Consider the following 18,193-nt stretch of genomic DNA (forward strand, 5'->3'; position numbering starts at 1 on the left):
CACACACACACACACACTGCATAAATAGATGTATACATATGACATGAATATTAAAGTGAGATCATCTGGGAGAGGGAATGGAAATATTGGAAAGGAAACAAGAAAAAGGTGGGGTAGGAAACATGGTTTAAAAAAATCATGGTATACATTCATGAAAATGCCTTTGTGAAACTCATCACTGCAGTGAATATGATAATAAAACATCACAAAAATGCAGTTTCTGATTTTAAAGTAATGCTTAGGATTATACAATAAAATATCATTTAATCACAAAACATTTTTAATGTAAGTGTAGACGAATTTCTAAAGGTCTTATTAATAAAAACAAAAGTTTATAACTAATACAAGAAAAACTAAATATAATAAGTACAATAACTATATACAATATATACAAGCAATAAATACATCAACAATGTCTAGTCCATTTTCATTTGACAAATTCAGAGAAAATATTCCATTATCTATTCTATTGGTGAGTCCAAAATGTACCTAATTCACTTTCTATCCTAACTTGTATTATCAAGAGAAAACTATCTTATAATGTCTTTGAAATCTATACACTTTATACTTCCTTAGTGAGTTTCTTTTCTGAAATTTCTTAACAAGGAAAACTGTAACTATAATTATCTAATCTTCAACTCCCTCAGAGACCCAAGAAGGAAATAATACTATACTACCTAGTAAGTCAGGAAGTGCAAAAAAGCGACTTCCAAAAAAATGTGAGTTGACAGAAACAGCCAGCTGCCTGGACAGTCACCCAAGGTTCCTCTGCACGTTGGGGAATCATCTTTGGCCTACAGGCTTAGCGTATCTGACAGACTCATTTGTGAAGTAGAATGTACACAAGGCCTACAGCTCGACCTCACATTCAGTGTGAGTATTCCATGTACCAGATAAAACTGAATTCCACCAGTGTCCTGTCATGATTCAGGATTTTAAATTTTAGACGAATTTCTAAAGGTCTTATTAATAAAAACAAACCTGGGAGCCAGGTATTGGGGTGAATGCTGAAAGATCAGAGAAACAGAACAAGCCACAGCCAACCTCACCTCGCCAATTCCTCAATTGATCTTGTTTCCTCAAACTGAAAGGTTCTGAGTCCTCACCCGAATGGATCTCAGCTGAACCATTGCTCAAAAGCCTAAAATCTTAACAACGGGACTCTAATTCCTGGTCCTCATGCCTTATACAGCTTTCTACTTCCTGCCATCACTTCCTGGGATTAAAGGCGTGTGTCACCATGCCTGGCTGTTTCCAGTGTGGCTTTGAACTCACAGAGATCCAGATGGATCTCTGCCCATGGAATGCTAGGATTAAAGGTGTGTGTGCCACCATTTTCTGGCCTCTATGTCTATCTAGTGGCTGTTCTGTCCTCTGACACCAGATAAGTTTATTAGGGTGCACAATATATCGGGAAACACCAATATCACCAAATACTAGGATATAAAACAATTATTTATCTTCCTCATTGTGCCTTAATAGCCGTCCAGTGTCATATCCAAATAAATAGAATCAAGTTCCCTGTCCTTGATTCAACTCGCTCTTCAACATGAGGGACTCTATGTACTGAGCACACAGGAGCATGTTTTCTGTACTTATGTCCTTATCTACTGGGAGTTGGACAAGAAGGTAGAGAGAATGACAAGAAGATTATGGAGGTGTTGGATGGGGAGGGTTGGGAGCCTTCCCTGACTCTAAAAAACCAAAAAAGATGTTTTACTTAAAGAGAATTTTCCAGTATACAAGATTTCCTTCCATGAATAAATAATTTTTAGTGATGGGTTGATATTGAAATTTGTTTATATGAGAAATGTATACCTTATGTGGCAGTATTCTTTCCAAATCTGTTAGAACAGGGCTTTTCTTTTCACAAAAGAAAATGACTTTATGTTACTTACCAAAGCCACCTGCATATCTTACAATATTGTAAATCTGAGTGAGTGACTTTATGCCTACTTACTGTCCTAATGCTATTCATGTGATGTCAATTATATAGTTAATTGCATAGTATATAGCAGAAGATATTCATGTGTTTCACACAGTTGGATTACTGTATGTACTGTTGTGTGAGTTTCATTATCATACTCTGAGCTTGGTATCTAATGCTATTGAAATAAAGCCGAGGATCAAACCACTAGCATAAAACAACAAAGACTGAATGGTTTTTCCAGCCATGCTAGAGTAAAAAGTGGATCTGCTCTTCCTGCCATATCATTTTGACACTCGTAAAAGGTTATTAACTTGAAATTACTAATGAAATATAAGCACTTGGTTTACAAATTGTATCTTAAATCTATCACAGAGACTTTGACTCATCTATGCTGTATCATTCAATTTCACAGTATGCATTACTTCAAATAGAAGTAAGTTAATGTTTTTATGGGATGCCTGCTCAAATTTTCTCCTTTTGCACATAAATCTTTATGCAAATGGGAAGCTTGCACAGTGAAAGTGTTGCTGAGTGAAAAACCGGAGTGTAAATCAGTTTTCACTCCAGGCATCTCTGAGCTCATGAACTCAGAATATGAAACAATTACTTATTTTGCACATTCTGTTTAAATAGAAATCCAATTTCACATTTAAATAAACAAAAACAGACATTATCCATTCCTAATTTAACTCACTGTACAACATGAAAGCATGTATTCTATTGAACATAAAAATTGCATTTTTTCTGCTAGCTTGTCTTTTGCTGTGAGTTAAATGAATAAACTTATTCAACAAGTTAATAATTTATTTATTTCAAATTACAGATCAGCATTTCTATAGAAAAGAAAATGACCTAATCTTTTTTAGGCTTACATGCGACAAAGGTTATTTATCATTAATAAAGTAGAAATAATACTGTCTTACAAATAAAGTACAGCTGGATAGAAGTAAAAATTTATTTATATTGAAAACTGTTTATTAGGCAATGCCAAACAAAGAGTCAATGCAAGCTTACAAAGGGGATTTCAGGGAACTCTTACAAGTTGGTGGTCCCTTTGGACTTGTGATTCCATGGCTTCTTAAGATTTATTTATTTTTATGTGTATGTGTGTGTACTACATGCATGCAGTGCCCACAGAGGCCAGAAGAGGGCATCAGATCCCTGGAACTGTAGCATTCTGAGCTGCATGTGTACTGGGAACCCAATACCAGTCTTCCGCAAAAGCAGATGAGCTCTTAACCACTAAGCCATCCATCTCTCCAGCCACCGATCCCGTGACTCTGGATTGCACTTAGAAACCTTGTGGCTTTCCTTATGCTTTTATTGCCGAGTATTAAAAGTTATTTCCAAATTTATTTGTTTTCTGTTATTTTCCAGGCAGAGGCCTGTTTTGTTGTGGTAGAGATGTCCTGTGTCGTATTCATAAATGGAATAAAGGAGAAAAGAAAAGAGGGCAATCTGTGTGCTGAGAAAGGATCTTCCTGTGACTGAGGAGAGAAATGGGAGCAAGGAGAGGGAGGGGAGGAGAGAACATACTGCGGGGTTTGGGGGTTTGTTTTGTTTTTAGGTTCTAGACACTCTGAGAGGGAACTTTGAAGGAAGCTGTCAACTGAGAAACTTGGAGGGAAGCAAGGATGAGGTGACTTGGGTTTGGTAGAGGAGAGGAAAGGCAGGAGTGTTGCACCAGGTGACAATCAGCCAGAACAGCTTGTTTGCTGACGAAGATAGGGCGTGAGTACCAGGATGCGGGACAGGCAGTCAGTATGGGGCATGCGCAACTGAGGGTAGAACTGGCTGCATCAGAAAAGGTTCTGACGCTGAAAGCTATGATATTGCACGTCTTTCTGAGAGGAAACAGGACAAAGTCTTCATTTTCTTCTTCCTTGGTTCTCAACACTGAACCTCCGTCAGTGATCCTCATTACAGCTATGTAGTATAGTTCTTTCCTGTGGCAACCATTGTTTTCACTTGCCCTTGTTCTGTTCCAGGGATGTAAATATGAAATTTCTAATCTTCACAACACAGCAGCCCTCTCAGCTGGGTCATACTACTGTTTAGCGGGAAGAGAACCTGGGGTTCAGTGAGATGATGTGAGAAATATAGATATAGATATAGATAGATATATAGATATAGATAGATATATAGATATAGATAGATATATAGATATCACATTATTTTGTTATCACATTGTTTTGTCACATGCTTAGTTAGACACAATGTTTTGATTAGACTCAGAAATGCAGGTACAGTTAACCCCTGTGGTTGGCATTGAACATTTGCAGTGATAGAAAGTTAAGATGAGAAATTAAGGAAAATAATCAAAACCTTACAGTGAATATTTACAGTTCAATATCATGGATAAAGTGGAAACAAAACAAAAACAACAAAAAATGAATAGTATTCCCTAATGTGTATTAAGAATGTACTTTTAAAACATTGAAAAGAAAAAGTTGACCAGAAAATAAAAAATAATTGTGCTTTCCATCAAATTGAAAATGTTGCTATTCATGAAAGTATAATTATTTAAACATAAATAAAAATCCCAAAGGTTACACTAAATGAAGAATAGTGCCACTTATTATTTTTGTTCCCTATTTTGGTTTATTTTCTTTGGCTTTAGCTGAGCATTCTGGGTAGTTGTTATTTTGTAAACAGAAAAGCAGCTTGCAGGTCTGCAAAATACAAAATGAACATATTTTTTTGAGTAGCTCATTCCACCAGATTCTGACATTTTGCCTCAACACCACAGACTCCAGGTCCTGGCAAACATTGTTTTATGATTTCTAAAACCATGAAAGTTTTGAATTAGAATATTAATTCTTTTAAGTCTCAGTACAAAGTGACTCTACCCATATATATGTGTAATACATATAATATCTATGTGAGAATGAGAAGTGACTTGTAATAAAATTTTTATTATTATGAATTTTAGAACAACTATACTGCTCATGAATGGCATGTCCTGAAGTAATTAAGTGGCTCAGCTAGGAAGAATGGTTGTAAAATATGCATGATGTTCTGTGACATTTTGTATAATAGCATACACAATGTTGTATTTTCATATTCTTTCCCATCTGAAACTCAGCACTTTTCCTGCAGAAAGAATGATGGCATAATGGTCTAAAAAGTTTAGAATGCACAGAAATAAGGAAAGCATTTTCCAATCATTTTACTGTGGTTTGCTGACTTACAATATGTGTCCTAAAAGGAGAACCAGAAAGCCAACTCCATTTAGATTCTGAAACGCCCAAATGAAAATTCCTGAGGATGAAATTGTCAGTAACCAGGATGGAACTATCTTACATCTTTGTCCAAAATCCATACTCTGCTCTTGTAAATGTTTGATTGATAGGCATTTTATAGTGGCCAACATAGTGCTAGATGCATAGTGGACTTCCAGTAAACATTGCTTAACTTAACTAACCATTCATTATATCAAAAAAGCGTTTCTACAGCTGAAAGTGGATTTTTTTTTTTTCATAATGGGGTGGTTAGAACTTGTTGCTATAGAAACAATCGAATGTCATTTTAGCTTCAAGGAACCTTCAGAGAGAGAGGAGTGGGGAGTGAGTTTGTAATACAGTGATTGTAAGAAAGTCAGAAGGTCTTATGAGGAGCCAGCTGCAACCACATCTGCACAGCTAAATACTCTTTCACTTTGGTCACTGGGGGACAGGAGGAGAGAGTCAAAGAGGGAATAGAAGCAGGACCCAGGAAAGTAAATGTCTTTTTTACTTGAGATTGTTCTTTATAATTACAGAGGGAGAGAGTCAGAAAGAAAACAAAAACCAAACAAACAAACAAAAAACAAAACAAACAAACAAACAAACAAAAACCTCCTTCTCCCTGGTGTCTGAGGAGAAAACAGAGGACTCAATTCACCACCCATGCTGGCAGCAGGCTCAGTTTGGGCCTTCCCAATGCCATGCCTTCAGAGTAGAGTCTGTCCGGTATGGAAGGATCGATCACCTATTCAACCGCAAAAGCTAAGAACTTGCTCCTAAAAATCTGCCTCAGCTATATGCATCTCCACTAGGAGCAAACTAAGAGGAGTGGGGATTAATTAAATGGTATTCCATTTATATGCCAGAGGTACTTCTATGTTCTTTTCCTCACTTTTAAACAGGATATAAAGTGCTGATAATTAGGATTCCACATCTAGGAAGCATGTAGATAAATTGGTCCTGCTCAATGGGAACTTTATTTTCCTAGAATACCAATTGCTTTTGAAATTCATCCCATAGGCTTAAAAGAAAATCTATGTATAGCAACTAGATACAGCTTACATGCTAAATGTTTTTATTTGAGTAATAGTATTATCAGCAAGCATGTGAGTGTAAACATAGCTTAATTCTGAAATTTTCAGCAAAATACAAACTCAAGTGATCATACTACAAAACAGAGAAATTCATTTTTAGTGGCATTTATTTTTATGCAATTCTGGAATAGAATTAACATTAAGAAAAGTAGCCGAATGTGGTGGTACACACCTATAACTACAATACTTAGTAAGCCAAGGCAGGAGGATCACTAGTTTGAAGCTACCCTTGGTGGTAGGAAATTTACCCAAAATACGGGATCTTATTCATTTCCAAAGACAAATACCTAAATCTTCAGTCTTCTAAAGCAGATTTCTTTCTTAAATAAATCCACAGTTTACATTAGGTTTTCAAAAATATTACCTCTCCCATACCTTTCGCATGCATGATGATTGACCAAGTGTGTGCTCATTTTGTTTTTAACTTCTGCTCTGAGATACAAATTGGCCTTTACTAGTCAGAAGATATTGTTAGTGTAGACTACTCTTGTGTGTCGGAACATCAGAATGTCACCACGCTGGAATGTAACTCGGTAGTAGAGTTTAGCAAGTGAAAAGCTCTTGGTTGGATCACGTGTGTGTGTGTGTGTGTGTGTGTGTGTGTGTGTGTGTGTGTGTGTGTGTATGCACAGACACCTAATTACCCACACAAAGGGTACACTCCAAGACATCCCAAAAGCCTTTTAAAAATCAATTACTATTGTGATTTCTCAATGCTCTTTTTGTACACTAGGTATTATGTTAAGTACTTTCTATTACCTAATTTCATTTTTTAACAGCCCTTTAGGGTGAGCGCTATTATTATTCTCATTTGACAAGAAAACAGATGCTTGCAGAGATTAAGTAACTCCACTAAGGTCATACAGATGTCAGAACCAAAATTCAAACCCAGATTTTCTGGCTCCATAGATGCCTCTCGGGATAAAAGAACTATTTCCCCAGGGAACTCCTCCATAGCTATAACTGCTGAAGTCTGTCATCAATAAACTCTAGATTTATTGCTTGCCAAAAGTACTTCTGAAACTGTGCTCACAGGCTTAATGACTGCTATGCCTATGGAGTCCAAGTGCACACTCGATGTATTCCAGGTGAAATGAAGGAAGACTGCTTCTGTGCCGGCCTTACACGAAAGGAATAAGTTGTGAATAGTGCATTGTCAAGCCCTGTACTGACTTCCTGTGGGAACTATTTATGGAAACTTGGCCTTTGATTCTATTCTTACATCCATTTTAAGTACAGAAAGCCAGCTCTCCTGGCTAAGATACCATTATCTTTGTGTATCCACAGAACTGGATGGCCTGATCTTAGGAGTTGAATCAGTATAGTTACAATACAAATTGCCCTCCTAACTTCCACTGCCCGTGAGCCACAGTCCTTTCCATATGGTGGCCAATCAGAAAAGTAGCAGTGCTCTGTAATTAGCTTCAAGCAACAAACTTGTGGTAGGAAGTTGAGGCTTTGAGCAAATATTGACATGAACAGTGTTGCCATTACCTATAATATTGGGAATGGACACACAGTAATAGTAAGGATAGGTGCTTTATTATCAACATCACTGCATTCATTATCATGCCCAAAATGTCAACACCAGGTGAAGAGGACTACAGTGGAAAGTAAAACCAATTCCGTATAAAACAGTGCAGACTTCAAAAACCATAAAACACTTTCACTTTCACTCATCATACTGCAGGGCCCATGATTTGACCCTAAGATGTTAATTTCTATCATTCATGAGAGTAGAATGTTACCTGACTTTGCTTGGGTGCTTTCCTAGAAGAAACTAGAAAAGCGTAAACTTAACACAATTTCACTCAAGGTCCCAGCAAGAAAGACATTATCTTTGAATGCATCTTACTGCAAAGATTTGCTGCAAGCCCTGGAATGGTTAAAGCAACCAGTAAAGGAAGTTGTAGCATCCAGAGATCAGTAACAGCAGGAAGCCATTACCACCAGTTTGCCTAAATGAGTGTGGGAAAGATAGGTGGCCAGCATCCCAGGAGAATTGGAAACAGGAGGGAAAAGCTGCCTGAAAGGAACTTAGCTGTGGAAAAGACAGTGGTGCTGGCACCAGCAAATTAGATCAAATGGGAGGAATCCATAGTTATCATAGTTTCTGTCTAATTTTACACTGCCAAGCCCTTCTATGTTCCTAACTGGCCAAAGGCTTCGAGAAACCAGAGCTGAAGGGAATTCAGATACTAGACAGTCAGAGCCCTGGCTACAGGTCAACACTGAGGGTGAAGGTGGCTGTGACACATTTCTAGTTTCTAACTGTTGAAATACAAGGAGTGAAGGAGAAACAGCTCCTTGATTACCTGCATAAATATTGTAACATCATATAAACAAATAAGACCTCAAGAGAGTTATACAACACACAATAAGTGAAAAATCTCTATATTAATCATTATTAAAACTCACATTAGTAACATGAAGAATGAAATAGGTTGAAACTGTTAACAAAGTGATATTAACAGTTTCCAAAGATGCAAGTACATATTTGCTACTAGGTATGTGAGAGATGTTCGATTTTATTATATGAAAGCCAAAATAAAATGTCTCTTTCCTTTCATATTAGAAAAAAATAAAATAGAAGCAAGGGTGTAATAAATTGGTTCTTTCCTGTATCATTAATAGAAACTAAAAATTGGCATAGCTTTCTAAAAATTAACTTGTTCTGCTTCAAGTCTGAGGGGTATAAATAGAAACACAGATAAATATCTATACATGAAAATGTTTATAATGGCTATGATAACAGAAGACAGAAACAAGGCCCAACATTAAGGAAATGATGACACCATCACACAACATCTATTTCACCGTGAAAAGGTATATTCACGTAGAGTTCTTCTGTCATGTAGCAAACAAAAGCTTAGTCTGTAACAACTGTGTGTCTAACATGTTCACAGTCCTCTTTGAGGAAAGCCAGGAAGATAGAAAGGAAAAGTATTATCAAAACATTAATTGTTGTTTCTCTGGGTACTGGCAACATAGTGATTTTTTTCCCATTGTATATTCTTATGAACTTACCAAACCTAACATGAGGATGTCTTCATTAATAGCTGTTAATGCCACACAAGAATGAGTTATAGAAATGGACATGCAAAGCCCATGAGATATAGCTCTTGCCTCAGGTTATTTATAATCTAGTTCTTTATTTTATGTTGTGATTGTTTAATAATAATTATTCATTTAACTAGGGCATGTAAAATTAAATAGCATTCTCTGTATTCTTCAACTGATCTCTTTTCCTCTCACCAACTTCCCAAGCCAGACTTAACCCTGTAGCTAAAGTTTGCCTGCTTGCCCACAGTCAGGACAAATCTCTGTCACCCACCAGTCCCACAGCCTCTCAGACCCGACCAAGTAAACACAGAGACTTATATTGGTTACAAACTGTATGGCCGTGGCAGGCTTCTTGCTAACTGTTCTTATAGCTTAAATTAATCCATTTCTATAAATCTGTACCTTGCCACATGGCTTGTGGCTTACAGGCATCTTCACATGCTGTTTCTCATCGTGGCGGCTGGCAGTGTCTCTCTGACTCAGCCTTCCACTTCCCCGCTTTATTCTCCTTGCCCCGCCTATACTTCCTGCCTAGCCAACGGCCAATCAGTGTTTTATTGATTAATTAGCAACACATTTGCCATACATCCCACAGCATAACCCTATCAGACTTAATTTCAAAATAATATCTAAGCTTTCAGTATCTTGACATAGGATATTAGATGCATGAAACCATACTGTTAAAAGAGTAAGAAGTGAGCCTCAGAGGAGAAAGCTTTGCATTCCTCTTGGAAGAGTCACATTCAGAATGTATAAGGAATTGCTACACAGTAATAAGAAAGTCAGACAACCCCACATGCCAACATTAGGGCCTACTCCATCTCAGTCCAAATGGATGGATGCTCATAATTGTTACCTCAGTATGCATACATATACACTTACATGGACAGACACATGCATATATCATATACCTTATATGTATACATATAGATATCCTATCTAAAATGGAACTGCTTCTAAGTTCCTCTGTTGTTATATCAAATTGAAGATTACTGCAATAGCCATTAAGCCCAGTTTCATTCTTACATGCCTACTGTCTTCTCCTGTACCCAAAATTACAATTATTACAACAGAAAACATGTCATGTGTGTCTTTGACTGGCAAAGCAGTAGTAGCTTCCAACGTCAATCAGAGTAGAATCCTCTGAGGAGACATCTCTTTGACAGCTGAAATAAAATAGCCATACTGTCCTCACCCATAAATTGTCCCCTTAAACTGCTTTATTTTTCTTTATTGCTTATTCTCTATTTACCTGGTTCTGCATTTTAGAATTTGCCTCTCTCCAATAACATGGAAGTTAAATGGGAGCACCTACTTTTTATTCCTGTTTTAAACCCCTCACATCAATATGAGAACCTGGCATAGGGTAGGGAAGGATGATGGATGAATATTTTGTCACCAAAAACAGAAAGCAGAAAAAGCATATATTATCAGCCTTCTTTTATAGAGTAGAAAACTAGAGGAATGAGTCACAGTAGGAAACTAAGAAAATTAAATTACTTAGTGTTACTCAGGAGTACAGTCCAAGTCTTCTGTTCCTGCCCTTTCCTCCTCTTCTTCCTGTCAACCCGCATGTGCACAAATGTGCACAAAGACACACATGAAACGGTCATGCAATAGGAACGGTTCCCTAGTTAATGAACTGTTCTCCTCACTCTACCTTTGAGCACTTTGACTGTCATCATAATCATAAAATGTCTCATAATTTATATGTATAAATATATAAAATAATAGATGATTTGAAGGTTATTGTAATATGCACATACACATTACATAACTATAGAGGTTGTGTAATCCCATTGACTCACAATTAAATGAATGTGGCGGATGGTGGCATTCAGGTAAAAGTTGATTATACAGAAATGATACACTTTCATTTGAGCCTTGTTTTGTGGTTATGTGTCTTTTTGTTCCTTTGAGATGGGGCCTTACTGTGTAGCCCTGGCTGTCCTAGAACTCAATGTGTAGATTCAGATGGTCTCAAACTCGCAGACCTATCTGCCTTTGCCTCCAAAGTTCTGAGAATAAAGGTATGCATTACCATGTTTGGTTCTCATATATCTTTTTTATATACCATGATACTTGATAAATTATTATTTTGCTTTCTAGAATATATATACATATGTACATACATATTTGGGGTCCTTTAAGGTTAGTTCCCTCAGCATAAGAAATTTTCTTTCAAACAAAAATGAGACAGTTTTTTAGGTCTGATCTGTATTTCAAAAACCAAAAACTTGACATCCTAAAGATGACATTTTTGATAAGTGAGCCTGTTGGAAATTGGATTGTTTGAGTCAGAAGTCTTACCTCCCATGCCCCATCAGACATGAGTGTTTATGGTTAGTTGCTTTTTCTCTATAGATACCAATTACCTTTTCAAAAGGTTACCCAAGGGGATTTTCCACTTGCCAGTTTGTTTAAAATTTAGCTACATGTACAAACATGGTGGAGGTGAGATCTAATTTGGCTGTCGACCTACTTGACCCTTTAGTTTTGATTTTAAAAAATGTTTCAAGCCCTTGTGGGTACTCAATAGCTCACAATTTTGTTTGGTTGGTTGATTGCTTTCTTTTCAGTTTTTCTTAATTGAAAGATTGTTTGGTTGTGTTTGTAATTCCACAAATGGGCAATTTGGGGAGATGATCTTAACTTCTGTAACTTACAGCTCTCACCTCTTCTCTTTCAGAAAACAGTAAGCATAACTTGATGTCAAGCCACAGCTTGAAAAGTGAATTAAATTAATAAAAATAAGGCCCATCATTCTCTGAATATAATAGGGCCGGTGTCAGGTGAACATTTGTTTGTTAAGCAGGTAAAGCTTTTTAATAAGGCAGAAAATCGTGTTTGGAGGAAATGATAAGCTTTTACTTTTGAGTATAAAATAATCATTAATGTCTGAGAAGAAAGTAGTGTTGGAATTTAATCTGAAACTACAGTCAACAGGAACAGATTGAGGTGATAAGGATGTGTCAATGTCTAAAAATGAGAATTCTAGCTTCATTGTGGCCAGTCAGCATGATTAAACCTCTCCAAATTGCAGCTTCCCAGAGATTTGAAATAAGAATATTTAAGAATATATAACATGCAAGACTGGTTAAACTCAACAACATAATTCTAAAAAGTTTGTCAACTATTGCTCTAATACTATTTGTAATTTTTACTAATATTTCTGTGCTTAAATAATTTATGGAATATTCTTCCCACCTCTTTGTATTCCTAAAGCCGCTTCTCCAAGGTTTGACCAAAGATCCTTGAAATGTGCTCTTCTAAATCAGGATATTTCTCACTACATGAGAAATTTCCAAGTATTCTGTCTAACTGTATAAGTTTATATACTAACTGTCTTCCCTAAACCTTATTGGGCCTTGCTGAAGATGTGTATCAGGAAGGGTCCCATCACACTGATGACTGAGGTGTGGTCGTTTGCCTAAAAAATGACTACAGTGCAATAATGGGAACGTGACCAACAAGCAAATTAAATCGCACAGACATATTGAAGGGGCCATAAGAGGTGAAGAATCAGTCTCCTCACCTACTACATGGAAGTAATACTCAATTTTATAAGATTGTGGTTATAATTATGTGAAATGCTGTGATAATGATCAGCAAAAGCATTCAACTCATAGTTAAGGGGCAAGTATACAAAATCTATAATGTTGCCAGACAGTCCATGGCCAGCAAATAGGATATGAGGCTGGAGCAGCAACTGAGAGCCAGATTTTGAGAGTCTAGTGAACTCAAACCTTCATCTTACTAAATGGAATTGTACCAGCATTAGTAAACATTCTGAAAAAAAAAATATAGAACAAAGAGCATTTTACATGACCTTTCAGAATTCACGGTGAGTAAGAGGGGGCTACTGGAGACACTTAGAACTTAGTTAAAGGAGCTTTGGATTTGATGACTAAAGGGAAAGATGATATTTTTGAGTTTATGTTTTGTTTTGTTTTTTTTTTCTTCCACAGTAATTAGTGAATGCCAAAGGCAGCAACTGGCATCAGTGAGCTACTCCTCTCGCTATGCTCTGGGCCTCTTTTATGAAGCAGGCATGGAGATTGATGTCCCTTGGGCTGGCCAGTACATCACCAGTAATCCTTGCATACGCTTCATCTCCATTGATAATAAGAAGCGCAATATAGGTCAGTACTCGCGTTGTTTCCCTGAAACAGAGTAATGATGGTGGGTGTAGGTTGAGAAAAAATGCTGTTTAATTGAGTGGTGCCATTCTGAGCAGAGCAAGTGTCTAACTCCAAGCCACAGGGGATAAAACTTAATGTCACATTTGCTCAGTCATGAAATACACAGTGAAACCAGAAAGGTTTTTCAAAAAAAATCTTTCACCACGTGGTTTGTTTTACTGAGTTCATAAAAATAGTGTCAGAAAGTTTAAGATTGCAAAATGGCCTGGGTTCTCTGATTCAATTTGGATCCATGTATATGCAAACATTTCTCTCACTGTCTGTTTCTTGGTAAGATTCCGTTGGGTTATTTTGCTTAGGCTTTTTTAAATTTGGTAATTGCTGACCTTCCACTTCCACAGCTAGATTAGAAGGTAAATTTTACCGTGCTATGAAATCCATCACTTCATAATATTTTGATGTCTATGTACATTTCATCTTTTTTAAATGGAGTAAAATTGGTTACATGCAATATCACTAAAGTGCCTGGCAAATGCTTCATGAGAACCTTCCCAGGACTCAGTAAACTCCACACTTTACCTTTTGGTTAAAGATAGTTCTAAAACTTAAATTTGATTTGGAAAACCATATGTTGCAGAGGCATACACAGGCTCTGAGAGTTTCAGGCTAGCCTGGTATGCACAGCAAGTTCTGGGCTAGCCAGAGCTGCAGAGTAAGACAAAGAAAACAGAGAGAGAGGAGAGAGAGAGAGAGAGAGAGAGAGAGAGAGAGAGAGAGAGAGAGAGAGAGAGAGAGAGGAGAGAGAGAGAGAGAGAGAAGGAAAAAAGGAAGGGAGGGAGGGAGAAAGAAAGAGAAAGAGGAAAAAAGATTGAATCACAAGAAAAAGGTAACTGATTGATTTCAGAAAAGTGTGTGTGTTTATATCCATAGGATTGTGGTAATATCTAAGGTAATGCTTTTCATAAATAAACCATAATGATCTAAGATGACAAAACTCACAAGAAGAATCATAGTTGAGTTTGTTTGTGCAACAATGTTTTCATCAGCCCATTAGTTGGAAGTCTTGCCTGATGAAATCACCAACTAGTGTCTCTTGTCTTGCCAGAAGTTTATGATGGGCCTAGGCTGGAGTGTGTTTTCTCTATCAGAGCACACAATCTTAGGAAAATGTTTCTTTTATAACTTAAATCTCCCCAAGGGCTGGGCTGCTTATGTTAACACAATACTACATCTATATGTGATCAGCAGCTGTGAAATGCCTTGTAACAGCAATGGACATTAGCTGTTAGATGTAACCATTTCAACTCTATACCTGTTTGTTCTGAGAAAAAAAAATAATCCTTGATCTTCTCAAGTTATAGACCATGAATTAGACATTATCTTTTGTGTGTTACTTTATAAGCTAGGATATCTATGAGGATATATAGTCAGCTGAATGTAACCAAAAAACCATGTTTGAATAACATAAGATCATTTGTATGATTTACTATGGACAAAGGTTGAATTTCCTAGGTTGATCTGTTAGAGACATAGGATGTCTCTCAGTGGTAGAACATTTGTCTAATATATGCAAAGACGTAGGTCCAACCCTAGCACAAAATAAAATGAAGAAAGAAATTTGTAAGTGAACCCTATGCTGCTCAGTATTTTTATCACTATGACAAATACCTGAGAGATCAACTTAAAAGGAAGAAAGCTTGACTCTGGCTGGTGGTTCCTAAGGTGTCAGTCCATAGTCTTCATATACCACTGCTCTGGGCTTGTAGTGAGGCAGGACATTATAGTGTATGTTCTCTCTCATGTGCCAATCCTAGCTGCTAATTGTGTGTGTGTTGTGTGTGTATGTGTATGTATGTATGTATGTATACACATATATATATATATATATATATGTTTAGAGACAGTCTCAATATATTTTGTGTGTGTTTGTGTGTGTATATATATATATGTTTAGAGACAGAGTCTCAATATATTTTGTGTGTGTGTGTATATATATGCACATACATATATATATGTACTTATGTATATATGTATGTATATATATATATGTTTAGAGACAGAGTCTCAATATATAACTCTGGATTTTTTAGAACTCACTATGTAGACCAGACTATCCTGGAACTCTGCAGTTATCTACCTGCCTCTGCCTCTTGAGTGCTGGAATTAAAGGCTATGCCACTATACCCAGCCTGTATTCCAATTTTTTATATGTATGCATTTATGTAGGAGTGATTGTGGGTATAGGACATGAAACTGGAAAGGGAACCATGAGACAGGAAAAAATGGGATTTAATAAGGAGGCAACATGGGAAGAGTCAACAACATATGAAACATGAAAGTGGAAACTATCAGGGACAGATGGTACATGTGAAAAAAGAGACCAGGGAAAGGAGCTAAAAGGGAGAGAGATCAAGCCAAACAAAGTATGTGTAAAAATGCCATACTGATACCTGTTACTTTGTATGATAGTTCTTAAAAAGAGTGTATGGCAGAGCAAAATTATCCACCTCATCAGGGCAAGATGCTGAAGTAAGAAATGCCAGCATTGACTGGCTTCTTCATCCTTCCTCTTTTACTTCTCCTGGCTATCCGGCCTTTTATGTCTCCTTCCACTCAGTAATTTATCTCCAGAAGCATCCTCACAGACATATCGATAGATGTTCTACACTAATCTAGTCAATTTTCATCCCAATGAAATTGACAGTTAATATTAACCATCACAAAGCCCTAATCCCAATGAGATTGTATTTGGAGATTCAGTTCAGGTAATAATGATTACATGGAGTCCTAAGGGTGGCATCCTAGCCTAATAGGATAGTGGCCTTAAGAGAGAAAACAGAAAAGCTTCCCTTCTCTCTATTGCTACTTCCATATACCAAGGAAAAATCTATGGCAGAGATATAGCAAGATCATAGGCATCTGCAGATCAGGAAGCAAGCCCTCACCAGGGACGACATCAACTAATAACTGGATTGCATCATGGGGTTCTCAGGCTCCAAAACTGAACAGAGTCCATTTATGTGAACTACACAGCCTCCTTAAAGTCTTACATCTGTTCTTTTTCTCCCCAAGTTCCAGAGATCAAAGCTAGGGCCTTGCACATTAGAAACCTAGCAACACACATGGGAAGAACCACCACTGAGTCTTCTCCTTCTGGAGAATCTGTCTAGTACTTCTTTAATGTACCCATTCTCATATTTGCATATCAGACCAGAATTGCTGCCTGGACCAGTTCTCAACCAGGCAGTTGAGAGACAGATGAGAGTATCTATCGTAAGTCTGAGGTGGGAGAGTATTGTATGCCTAAGTCAAATATACTCCTGGAGCTGGTATCACAGTCCTCTTTGCCATCAGAAGGGTCACTACCTGAAGAAATTAAGGTTTTGTTATAGAGAAAAGAGGAAGGCATGCTGATGGCTGTGTGGCCCTCAGTACTTCCTGTCATCTTCAAGCAGAGTTACGTCTTACGTAGGAGGTAAAGTTCTAAACTTATCATAAAAGAAAAGAATCACATATATTCAAAATTACCTTTTGAGACCCATAAAACTACATGATACTTTTGAAAATGGCAAAAATCAGTAAATTTGATTGTGGCAGTTTGAAAGAAAATGGCCCAACTGGATCAGGAGCAGTGTGGGAGAATGGAGAGAGAAATACCATGATGAATGAAGACCCCAGGGGAATAGGAAGAAGCAGAGTGCTAGAGAGGTCCCCAGAAATCCACAAAGATACCTCCACTGTAGACTACTGGCAATGGTTGAGAGAGTGCCTGAGCTGATGTGCTCTGGTGATTGGATGGCCAAACACCCTGGCTGTCATGATAGAACTCTCATCCAGTGTCTGATGGATGTGGATGCAGAGATCCACGGCAGAGCCCCAGGTGGAACTCCAGGAGTCCAACCGGTGAGAGAGAGAGGAGGGATTGTATGAGCGAGAGATGTTGAGACCATGGTTGGAGGAAGCACAAGGACAAATAGCCAAACTAGTGGAAACGCATGAACTGTGAACCAATGGTAGAGGAACCCCTATGGAACTGGACCAGGCCCTCTGGATAAGTGAGACAGTTGATTAGCTTGAATTGTTTGGGAGGCCCCCAGGCAGTGGAGCCAGGAACTGTCCTTGGTGCATGGGCTGACTTTTTGGAGCCTGGGGCCTATGCTGAGACACTTCACTCAGCCTTGGTGTAGGGAGGAGGGGACTGACCCTGCCTTGGCTGAGTCTGCCAGGCTGGGCTGACTCCTCAGGGGAGACCTTGCCTTGGAGGAGGTGGGAGTGGGGGGTGGATTGGGGGGAGGGCTGGGGGTGGGAGGAGGGAGGACAGGGGAATCCATGGCTGATATGTGAAATTAAGTTAATTATAAAATAAAAATTTTATTAAAAAAAAAGAAAATGGCTTCCAAAGAGAGTGGCAGTATTAGGAGATGTGACCTTCTTGTAGTAGTTGTGGCCTTATTGGAGGAATTGTGTCACTGTGGGGGTGGATCTGAGGTCTCCTGTGCTCAAGCTATGCTCAGTGACACAGTTCACTTCCTGTAGCCTGTGGATCAAGAGGTAGAACTCTCAGCTCCTTTTCCAGCACCATGCCTGGCTGCATGCCACCTGCCATGAAGATAATGTGCTAAATCTCCAAACTGTAAGCCACCTCAATGAAATGTTTTTCTTTATGAGTTGCTGTGGTTGTGGTGTTTCTTCATAGCAACAGAAACTCTAACTAAAGCATTGATACAACCGCTTTTCACC

At 37.9% G+C, this 18,193-nt stretch overlaps 1 protein-coding gene across 1 annotated transcript in view; it reads left to right on the forward strand.

Annotated features, from left to right (window-relative positions):
- The window catches only part of Rnls (renalase, FAD dependent amine oxidase), a 262,255-nt gene that overhangs the window by 190,392 nt on the left and 53,670 nt on the right, over positions 1-18,193 (forward strand). The window contains exon 5 of the mRNA XM_059258905.1: positions 13,280-13,453. Within this exon, the coding sequence (XP_059114888.1) occupies positions 13,280-13,453 (174 nt within the window). The remainder of the gene's footprint in view (positions 1-13,279; positions 13,454-18,193) is intronic.

This window comes from Peromyscus eremicus, chromosome 1, assembly GCF_949786415.1.
Source record: "Peromyscus eremicus chromosome 1, PerEre_H2_v1, whole genome shotgun sequence".
NCBI lineage: Eukaryota > Metazoa > Chordata > Mammalia > Rodentia > Cricetidae > Peromyscus > Peromyscus eremicus.